General features: G+C 44.2%; 1 protein-coding gene across 1 annotated transcript; it reads left to right on the top strand.

Moving 5' to 3' along the window:
• Positions 1-3,724: 3,724 nt before the first annotated feature.
• On the top strand, positions 3,725-7,506 carry LOC127299319 (F-box/LRR-repeat protein 3). The gene is made up of 7 exons (XM_051329262.2): positions 3,725-4,680; positions 5,244-5,369; positions 5,605-5,709; positions 5,876-6,275; positions 6,374-6,503; positions 6,593-6,887; positions 6,969-7,506. Exons 1-7 carry the CDS (start codon positions 4,021-4,023, stop codon positions 7,242-7,244), a joined length of 1,992 nt encoding a protein of 663 aa, XP_051185222.1. The 5' UTR covers positions 3,725-4,020; the 3' UTR covers positions 7,245-7,506.
• The last annotated feature ends 3,636 nt before the right edge of the window (positions 7,507-11,142 follow it).

The following is an 11,142-nucleotide window of genomic DNA, read 5'->3' as shown; positions in this document are numbered from 1 at the left end:
ATCGAATGGCGTGGAAGGTTTGGGCACCACCAAAATATAATAATTGCTTGGCTAAGCATACAAAATAGGCTTTGGATGGCTCCCGGCTAGGAGAGCGGATCATCCATAAACAATTACTCATCTTCTTGTCAATTGCCGCAACACGGTGCACTTTTGAAGCTTCATCAAAGATTGGTTCAAACTTCCTGCTAATTGCTATCAAATCATGGATGGCCTTGTCTAGTGAGAGTTGTTGTGGTTAAGGATGTCGGACACCTCAACTCCAAATCAGAAAGCATTAGCATTGCTCACGTCGCTCACTTCACGGAAAATTTAGAACGAGCGCAATGAGGACGTCTTTCATAACAAGCACGCTCCCTCCTTCAACCGACCTCAAGAAGATTGAGAGGGAAGCTCACCTTTAGGTGACGGCGGGTATCAAACATTTGGGTGCATCAATGCCCAAAGAGAAGACCCCTTCTAAAAAAATCTGCCCAGCTTCTTCTTAAATAATAGACTGTTTCAAAAAGAAGAAGAATTTTGTGCTCCTAAGGGCATGAGCAATGGTGACATACACAACTAGCTACTTCATGTTAAAAAGTTATCAGAAGCAACATGGTCAATTTTATCTCTCCAATGTAAGCTACAACTTTAGTCAGAAAAAAGAGAGAAATGACCCCACAAATATGACACTATGTATCTCTTTCTCTCTCCAAAAAGCATGTTTTTTAGGCTTAAGATCCCACTTCTTGAAGAGGAGGCTGGCTCCTCATCCGAACCTACTTTGGACCACCCAAACCTAATTAAAAGTGTGAGGTAGTAGCTCTAGGACAGTGTATTGGGCATGCCCTAACGAGAAAATCCAGCAGAAGCAGGACAAGCTACGGCCTTCCCCAGTTCCGGACGCCGTCCTCGTGCGTGCCGTCGCCGCGGCCGGTTTCTTCGTCGTCGTCGCCTCACCCAGGTGCAGCCGCGCCCCAGCAAAAGCCGCAGCCACGGGTGGCAAATCTTCTTTGACCGTCAGCCGTGAAATCCTACACTTTTTCGACATTTTTCTCGTGAAGCAAACGAGGCCCATATCTTGCGCAGAAGACCAGCGGAAGGAATATTCCTGTGGGTAGGGAATATACCTCAGAACCAATCGTTCAAGTGAGGCGTCACCGCACGAGACGAAAATTTGGGCCAAGCGCTTCCTCCCAAAACCAGTGTTGGATTTCAGTAGAAAATCCGGATGCCGGAGGTACGACCACGCGTTGGCATCTCGACGCAAAGGACGATAGTATGTCGAAATTGCACTTCGTTGCGTCGTCGTACACCTACTCCAGTAATAATCAATTTGTGTGCCATCACCACATAGTAATATGAACTGTCAGTCAAACATGTACGGACGTGCTAAATCTAGTCTGAGCAACTCTAGAAGAATCCGATATCCACAACCCGGTGGCAAAGTATACGGATATTTAAAAAATACTCGTGTATTTTTTTATATAGATACTTCATGCATGGTAAACTAGATAGTTCATCATTTGTACATGTGGGAAATTAAACCTAGATAAATAAAAGCACCCAACAACATTGGAAGGGTCTTCACTGGAATGCCTCGACAATTGCTAAGCTTCACCGTTCACTCCTCGTCAAAGTCGAAGAGGTCACCGTTCACTCCTCGTGCACCTTGCAGGCGTGGAACCTATGCTCTTAGCCGGTCGGATCGAGTTGTAGTCGGCGACGTTGCGGTGGTGCGGTTCCTCTTCGGTTTCGGGAGTGACAAAGTCCTCTTCCTCCTCCTCCTCCTCGTTGTCGACCGCGTCCTCCTCCTCGTTGGAGGACGGCTGGTACATGACGAAGCTACACCGCTTGGCTGCTCGGGAGGTCTCTGTCGCCGCTGGGATGTAGGTGCGCAGCCGCGTGAAGTGCCTGACCCGCCCCCACGAACATGTCCAGAGCAGGTAACTAGCCACATTCCAGATCCAGGCGTGTAGAGTACGAGGAGGTGGTAGAGGTGCGGGAGATTGCTCCGGTGGGGGCAAATGGGGAATTGCCACCGGAAATCCCCATCGGCCTAGGTATAGAGTGCGCTAATGTCAGGTATCCAAGCCTTCGGATAAAATTTTCTGAGCCGGGCAACTCTTGTTATATATTGGTTGTATCTACAGTCGGTTTTCATTCAGCGTTCTGTTTTTCCTGTGTGCCCACCTTTCCCTCTCTTAACCTTATCTCGTTAGGCAAAAACAAGTCTAACCATAGGGAGGACCAAGCAATGCCATGGAGGTTGTGGTCGACGAAGCCCTTTTGCCCATCGACGAGCCATGCGACCGGGATCTGCTTTCATCATGTATCGTCTATCGTGTGTGGCAATTCTCCCTCACACATCCATGGCCGTTTCTCTACTCGTGCACGGCGGTCGCCGTCGCTACTGCTCCTCCACAACCTCTCCCTGAAGCGACGCGTACTCTGCATCAGCTGAGAGCGCATTGCGCGCGTCATGCCATTTCCCGTCTCCAGTTTTTGCCCACACACCATCGTGTGCCATCCCCAGTTGCATGTGCATCCTCGTATGCACATGCGGCTACGAAGCCGAGCGCCGCCGCCTCCAGACTTTGTAGAAGGCCTCACAAGTGGATTTGTTGGGTTTCATTTTATTTGGCTCCGCTCGACCTCTCACATGGCGGATTGGTGGCTAGCGAGGTCAAATCAGCCCGATGTCTCAATTGTCAGCCGCGAGGTCAATTTGTAGGGGATTTTTTCCCCATGTTATGTATGGTGTCACAATTTGATACATGTGTGCATAATTTTTGGTACAGAAATATGGGATGTGTGCACAATTTTTGGTACAGAAATATGGGCAAAGTGCTACAATGTTGGATGTGTTGCAGAGGAATGTTGCAAAAATGCTACGTAGGTGGTCGCGTAATGTTGGGTAAGCTAGGAAAAAATGTTGGATGTTTTGCAGAGAAATATTTCAAGCTGATAATGTCGCATTTTTTGAAATGCTACACATGCAGAAAAATGCTACATTCTTGATTTTTTGCAGCATTGGCGAAATTTTTTACAGCATAATTTCGTGACTTTGACATACGCATTTTTTTTGGATACTGATGGTACATACGAAAACGGATGTAAGCTGATAATTTTTTTTTCTATATAATCGAACACGTGAAATCTGCTCATTTAAGTGTATCCGATGTTTTTGCTGTATAATCGGACATGCGAAATCTGCTCATTTAAGTGCATCCGATGACTCCGAAAGAGGCTGATGGTTTGCATTTTCTCAGGCAGCAGCCTGTATAAAAAAATAGAGATTATGAAAGATGGATGAGAGAAAAGGAGAAAGATATAGAGAATTAAAAAAATAGAATATGAGGAGGTAGAAGGAAAATGAAAATGAAGATAGGGGAGAGAGGAAAAAGAAAAAAAAATATAGTAGAGTAGATAGATGAAAAAGGAGAAGGAAGAGAAAATGATACGAGTAGATTTCTAGCGTTGCCTTTTGAAAATCACTTGAGGACACGAAACTAATTTTGAAAAAAACTAAATAGGAGTAGGATTTTTCTGAAAAAGAAATGATGGGTTGCTCTCATTGACTCCCGGTACTGTCCAAGTACACGGCAGAACAGCAACGTTGGGAGGGGCCCCGGGGGCATTGTGGTCATCTTCCTTGGCTCAGGTACTCAGGTGTGACCTTCACCTGGGCTGAGGCTCAGACAGGCGGTATTCCGACAGGCACTACCTACTATCCACATCTCCACCACCATCTCCACCTCTCTCCCTCCGTACCCTCCCCCACTCCCCACCGCTGCCGGCAGCCCGGATCGCCGTGCGTCCATAGCGCCGCCGCCTCCTTCCCCGCGCGCTGATCCTACCATGCTGAGGCGCTCCGCCCTCTACCGACCCCCCTGGGCCGCCGCACCGCTCCTCCACGGCCTCCCCTTCGTCGCCGTCTTCTCCTTCCTCTTCATCCCCACATAAGCTCGCCGTCTCGCCAACCCGATCTTTCCTCGCAGCCGCTCCACGGGACCGATCCATCCATCCATCCATCCCGGGATGAGCGAGGAGGAGGCGCAGCGGTACGGCGGGAGCGCCGGCGGCGGCGGCGGCGGGATCGGGTCACTCTCCGTGGATCTGCTGGGCCAGGTGCTGGACCGCGTGCCGGAGCCGCGGGACCGCAAGGCGTGCCGGCTCGTGAGCCGCGCCTTCGCGCGCGCCGAGGCGGCGCACCGCCGCGCGCTGCGGGTGCTGCGCCGGGAGCCGCTCCCGCGCCTGCTGCGCGCCTTCGCGGCGCTCGACCGCCTCGACCTCTCCGCCTGCGCGTCCCTCGACGACGCGTCCCTCGCGGCGGCCCTCGCCGGCGCCGACCTCGGCACCGTCCGCCAGGTCTGCCTGGCGCGGGCTAGCGGGGTGGGCTGGCGCGGCCTGGACGCGCTCGTCGCCGCATGCCCCAGGCTCGAGGCCGTCGACCTCTCGCACTGCGTCGGCGCCGGGGACAGGGAGGCCGCCGCGCTGGCCGCCGCCGCGGGGCTCAGGGAGCTCAACCTGGAGAAGTGCCTCGGCGTCACCGACATGGGCCTCGCTAAGGTCGCCGTGGGGTGCCCCAGGCTCCAGAAGCTCAGCTTCAAGTGGTGCCGTGAGATCTCAGACATCGGCGTCGATCTGCTTGCCAAGAAGTGCCGCGAACTCCGCAGCCTCGACATCTCCTACCTAAAGGTTACTCCTTACTATTCAACCCTTACTTGTCTCATGCGCTGCATGCATAGGTTTGTTGCTTGGTTCGATTGAGCTGGAAAAATAAAAACACTGTAAACTTTGACTTCCATGTCTTCTATTGACTGCTTTTGACCCCAGAATTTTTCTACTAAATGATTTGAAATTTTTCAATAAGATGGTTTCAATAGGCTGAAAAACTATGCATTCGAGTAAAAAAATTAGTTCTCAAGGTAAAAGTATTGGTCAACTTATTGAAGACTTCCTTATAGGAATGCAACTGGCAAGTGCTATATCTGGGTAAATTTCGAGTTGTATTTGTGACACATAATACAAAGTTAAATACTTTGGGTGCATTCTCTGACCTGGAATTGAAATGAATTGGACATGTTAAATCTTTGAGATCTATTGTAAATTTTGGATGCTTTGACGAACTTCATGGTAGGAGTATACTGTTCAGTATTTCATATTGATGTTTTTCTCTGTTCCTTGCTTTAACTTGGTTTGCTGCATCTAATTGTGATTTGAAAACTTTTGATGTACTTAACGTTTATTTTCCTTTGCAGGTGAGCAATGAATCCCTTAGATCAATATCGACTCTTGAGAAGCTAGAGGATTTGGCCATGGTCTGTTGCCCATGTATAGATGATGAAGGCCTTAAATTGCTAAGCACAGGGAGTAATTCACTGCAGGTAATCATGTTTAGGGTTACTGATTTTTAGTTCCATGCGCGTTATCATGTTTTCAATCATCTGAAATCTGAACATTTCAAGATTCTGCTTTCATATCGATTGAATATTCCATACTCTTTCTAAACATGACATGTGGATAGCTGTAGAGTGTGCAACTTCACCGGCACTTGACTATTTGATTATTCTCTTCAATCTTATGAAGCACTGCAACTTTACATGTTGTCTTTCATTGCAGAGTGTTGATGTGTCAAGATGTAATCATGTGACTTCCGAGGGCTTAGCTTCACTCATAGATGGTCACACCTCTCTCCAGAAGATAAGTGCTGCAGACAGTTTGCATGTGAGTTAGTATTCCTGATGTTACTTGCTTGTTGCACACTACTGTATTTTTTGGTAAAACCATGTTTCACACTAGAGACTCTCTGTGATAAAAATAATAATTGAATAATCTTAGAGGATAAATATCTGATTGCTGATGAGTATTGATTTTCTACTTAATCTTGTAGGAGATTGGACAGTGTTTTCTATCCAAGTTAGCAACACTGAAGGCAACATTGACCGTGTTGAGACTTGATGGCTTTGAAGTCTCATCCTCTCTTCTTTCAGCGATTGGTGAAAATTGTATCAACTTGGTTGAGATTGGACTTAGCAAATGCAACGGTGTTACCGATGAGGGCATCTCTTCGCTTGTAGTTCGCTGTAGCTACCTAAGGACAATTGATCTCACATGCTGTAATCTCCTCACAAACAATGCCCTTGAATCAATAGCTGACAACTGTAAGATGCTTGAATGCCTCCGGCTAGAGTCCTCCACTTCAGTAAGTGAGAAAGGACTAGAGAGAATTGCAACATGTTGCCCCAATCTTAAGGAGATAGATCTCACTGACTGTGGAGTGAATGATGCAGGTTTGTGAAAGAGCTTATCACATCTTTTGCTTATTTTTATCCTAGACTAGAGTATCTTTTGATTAGCCCGTCATCATAAGAATTCAACTCTTTTGCAGCGTTGCAGCATTTGGCTACATGCTCTGAACTACTGATATTGAAGTTGGGCCTGTGCTCAAGTATTTCTGACAAAGGTCTCCGTTTTATTGGTTCAAACTGTGGAAAGATTGTAGAACTGGACCTCTATCGGTAATTTGATATCCTGGTTTATTCCTTTATAGTGACTACCAGCCATCTTCTGCGTATAATAACCTGTTTTTCTATGTTTCTATCTCCAGCTGCAGTTCTATCACTGATGATGGGCTGGCAGCTTTAGCCGATGGATGCAAGAAGATTAAGCTGCTGAACTTGTGCTACTGCAACAAGATAACTGATAGTGGTTTGAGCCACCTGGGCTCTCTGGAGGAGCTCACAAATCTAGAGCTGAGGTGTCTGGTCCGCATTACAGGTATCGGAATTTCCTCTGTTGCCATTGGTTGCAAGAGCCTGATAGAACTTGACTTGAAGCGCTGCTATTCCGTCGATGACTCTGGCCTATGGGCTCTTGCCCGATATGCTTTAAATCTTAGACAGGTAAGCACAATGCCGAATTTAGCTCCTTCCTTGACCGAGTTCTGATGACACAGGAACCTTACTAGCTTGTCTATTCTGCAGCTTACTATATCATATTGCCCGGTTACTGGTTTGGGCTTATGCCACCTGCTCAGCTCCCTGAGGTGCCTCCAGGACATGAAGATGGTGCACCTCTCATGGGTCTCCATAGAAGGGTTCGAGATGTCGCTGAGAGCCGCATGTGGGAGGTTGAAGAAGCTGAAGATGCTCAGCGGGTTGAAGTCTATACTGTCCCCTGAACTGCTCCAACTGTTGCAGGCCTGCGGCTGCCGCATCCGCTGGGTCAACAAGCCTCTCGTCTACAAGGATGCCATATGATCTGAACACTGAGTCTGCGGAGTGTTAATATCCATCCGTTCTCAAGTTTGTTCTGGTTATATAGCCATGTCAGATAATCCACAATAACGTCATGGTTTGTGAATGCTCAGCTCTCAGATGTGACCAAGATGGTACTTGTGTTCAGTACTATCTTGGCATTCATCGATGGTAGAGTGATCTACTTGTGATATATTGGTTGATAAAATTTCTGTATAATTTGGAATGACAGGAACCTGAAGAATATCTGATGTTTTTGTTGTTATCTTCAATCTATCAACCATTCCGAAATTGCATCTTGGGTTCAAGAAAAGATGTTAACTTGCAGGTCGAATCAATTGCCTAGATTCTTCTTCACTTCTTGTGTATGCATGTCACAAAATACTCGAGATATGAACTTCAGCTTGTTCTTCTGGCAACTCGGGAATCAAGAACTATAAGACCACAGTGGTGCCTCCCCAAAGCTGCCGTCTATGCCTCTCCAAAGCGTGCCGTCTAAACGGAAACCAGTGTAGACTGAGATGTATCTATGTTTTTAAAAAATTAAAATCAGTAGTTTAAAGTTTCAGAAAAATCTGAAAAATAATTCATATGTCAGCAATGTTGTGTTCTACCACCGTGTAAAAATTCAAATCGAAATACCTTATATTATAGGATGCATGCAGATGACAAAATCAGACACCTATAGTAGTGACAAATGACAAAATCTGACACCTATAGTAGTGAACAAGTACAAAATTTTAAAACTACAAAATCTATCAGATTTTGTTATTTGTGCAGCCCACAATATAAGGTATTTCGAGTTTGCGCATACGTACATCACAACATTGCGTATTTTAAGATTTTTTAAGATTTTTTTGAAACTTTAAGATATTATTTCGAATTTTTGAAACAAACTAAATATGTGTAGCTCAGAGCTAAAAATTCCACGCTCCCGTCTATACCACAACTAACATGTTCTTCAATGATATCCCAAACCTCACATAAATGCTACTCAAAATATTTTGCACATGTGCCTCTACTCAAACCTCGTTCATACATATATCATGAGCTGACAAATAGAGGTGGAGCTTTAGAGAGCCCTTTATTGTTTCATAAATCATATGTACAAGTTTTGAATGATGGCAGCAACTATGTGTGTACCAACTCGTTAGAACTCCAAGTGCAGAGTGTTGTAGCAAGCATCTTTTCTCCACAAGAGTGATTCAAAGTTTTATATCAAACTATCGGGAAATTGGCTTAGAAGTTGAATTTTTCTAGCAACCTGCAAAATAAAGTTTTTGCCTTGTGTTCCCAACTTTACCGTGTGGTTGTCAAGCACACGGTTTCGTATTTGTAATAGATAATATAAGTATAACTTAAATTAAACAAATTAAGCAAGCTAAATAAAAATAGTAAATAGGTAATAGTTTTTGGGTTTTGTGTGTGTAAGTGAAGAAATTATTTTTTTATATATTTTTGGAATAATAAATAGCAGTAAATTTAAAGTATGGTAATAGTGTTGGAAAAATATTTCTAATGATTTAAAATGGGCCCGGGTTCATGAGTTCACTTGTCTGCTCTCTTTTTAAGTTGTAGTAGACACAAACAATTTATCAAAGACATAATATTGGTGGAACTTTAACATGTGTTTGATAATCATTCACATGGGCATTACATCTTGACATAGAGATGATGCAACACATCTCTCTTATACTCTTTAAGAAAGGGAAAACTCCAAGTAATTTTGAATTAAGAATCAACGGAGTACAACCTTAAGTAATTTGACATAATATTTGAATTTCAAATATGCTACCTTGAACAAACAAGATTATCACACTGTCACGTACATGATAATTATAGCACATGGATTCACTTTATCCCTACAGAGACATCAAAAGAAATGTAAATACCATAGTAGATCTTAAATTTGTTTTCACTATTCAATAACTACCACCATGCTATTCCAACTAATACACACTTCTCCACACATGCTCTTGCATATAAGTTGGATCAGAACAAGTACTTAAAAATGAGGTACATAATATATATCTATCAATACATCTCATACATAATAGGTTCCAATTCTATATATCACTATCATAGAATAAAGATCCACCACATGGAAATTATATATATATATGACCATACTCATGTTGGGCATCTCATATGGTACTAGATCTATGAAGAACAAGAGAGAAATAGATCAAGCTAGTGCCACAAACCCATAGTCCAGAGGTGAACTACTCCCTCTTGATCATGGTGATGATGGTGGAGACGTTGGAGAACGTGGAGATCCCTCCGACGACGGCTGTGGCATAGTTTCCCTCTCTAATCTTCGCTTGTTCTCGCTCGTAGAGGCGCATGGCCCATTAAACAAACCCTTACGAACATCAATGGACATCAATGCCATTTCCTATATAATACAGGGAACACACTTGTTTCCAGCCCAACAACCCATGTTGTCGCACTCTCCCCTCAAATGTGAGCCCTGGATCTCACGTGTGCACTCTTCACTCAACTATGAACCCTAGATCTCACACACTCTGCACTCAACTAGGAACCCTAGATCTCCCGCACCCTGCACTCACTATGAACTCTAGAGCTCACACTCCGCACCGAACTAGGAACCCTAGATCTCACGCGCTTCATACTCAAAGAGTTTTCGCGACATGCTCAATCCATGTCGGATAATTCTCTTAGTCCCTTCCTACATATTGTAGTTCGTATCCCACTACCACTTCATTCTCTTTTAAAACCGAGCTTCTCTTCCTTTCAGAATCTCAATGAAGATGGTCGACAGAACTACTCGCAGAGGTCAATGGGCTCGCCGGCGATATCATGGCGTATGGCGGCCGGAGATTAGGGGCGAGGTCATGGCATATGGTGGCTAGAGATTAGCGGCGTTGGAGAACTAGAAATAGGAGTTTTCCCCTAATTACTGTTAGTTAGGCACTTAAATATTGACTATATCAAGAAAGAAGGAAAATAATGGAATCATTTGACATGATTGTGTTAAACCTAAAGAGGATCATGTTAACTTCATGTTGATGCTAGTTTTGATGCAAACAAAGGTTCAGGTGCAACATGGATAATTCTTTGGGATGATCATGGTTTCTTTATTGCTGGTGGAAATTGCACCATTCCTTTTGTCGAAGACGCAGCTACTGCTGAAGCTATGTCGCTCAGAGATGGATTGATGATGGTTGAAGCTATAGGCTGTTCGAACCTGGTTATAAATTTAGATTGTGTTGAAGTTATTGATGTGATGAAGAATGGTGGTCACACACAGGACATGGGGCTGCTATCTACGAAGATTACTTGTTTCTTTGTAGAAAGTTTAGTGATGTGATTTTGAATATTGTTCTGGGAGTTAGATTTTGCGGCGCATGTTCTAGCTAGAGAGGCGATGGATAATCCCCAAATATGGAAGGATGTTCACCTGAGTTTATCGTTGAGGTAATTGCAAACGATGTACTCCCTCCGTCTCAGTTTAACATGCGCGCACATAGTTTAAGAAATTACTTTAACCATTATTTTGATCAATAAAATATGAAATATATGTCATAAAAATTATATCATTGAAAAGATTTTTTGCATACGAATCTAATGATATATATTTTGTAGATATAACATTTATATTATGTTGATCAAATTAATTGTCAAAGTTTGTCTTAAACTGCGTGCGTACCTGTTAAACCAAGACGGAGCAAGTATGTGTGTTTTACAAATTAATATAGTCCGGTGGTGGTGGTTTCCCTCAACAAAAAAAAAAGGTCCTACTCTAGTTGAATTATTGCACATATTTTATTTGACGGTAAGTAGGTTTCTTTCGGCCAGTCGATGCAAAGGGACTTTCCATTCATGATCCGAGAGTCCTGGTCGCCGTGCGACTTAACCGGCCATAGCTTTGGTCGTATCG

Source organism: Lolium perenne, chromosome 5 (genome assembly GCF_019359855.2).
Source record: "Lolium perenne isolate Kyuss_39 chromosome 5, Kyuss_2.0, whole genome shotgun sequence".
NCBI lineage: Eukaryota > Viridiplantae > Streptophyta > Magnoliopsida > Poales > Poaceae > Lolium > Lolium perenne.
This window is presented reverse-complemented; position numbering and strand designations above follow the sequence as displayed.

Coding starts and splice junctions, on each gene's coding strand:
- LOC127299319 (XM_051329262.2), top strand. CDS start 4,021: ATGAGCGAGGAGGAGGCGCAGCGGTACGGCGGGAGCGCCGGCGGCGGC. Junction 5,370..5,604: donor CAGGGAGTAATTCACTGCAG/GTAATCATGTTT, acceptor CTTTCATTGCAG/AGTGTTGATGTGTCAAGATG. Junction 6,504..6,592: donor GTAGAACTGGACCTCTATCG/GTAATTTGATAT, acceptor TTCTATCTCCAG/CTGCAGTTCTATCACTGATG.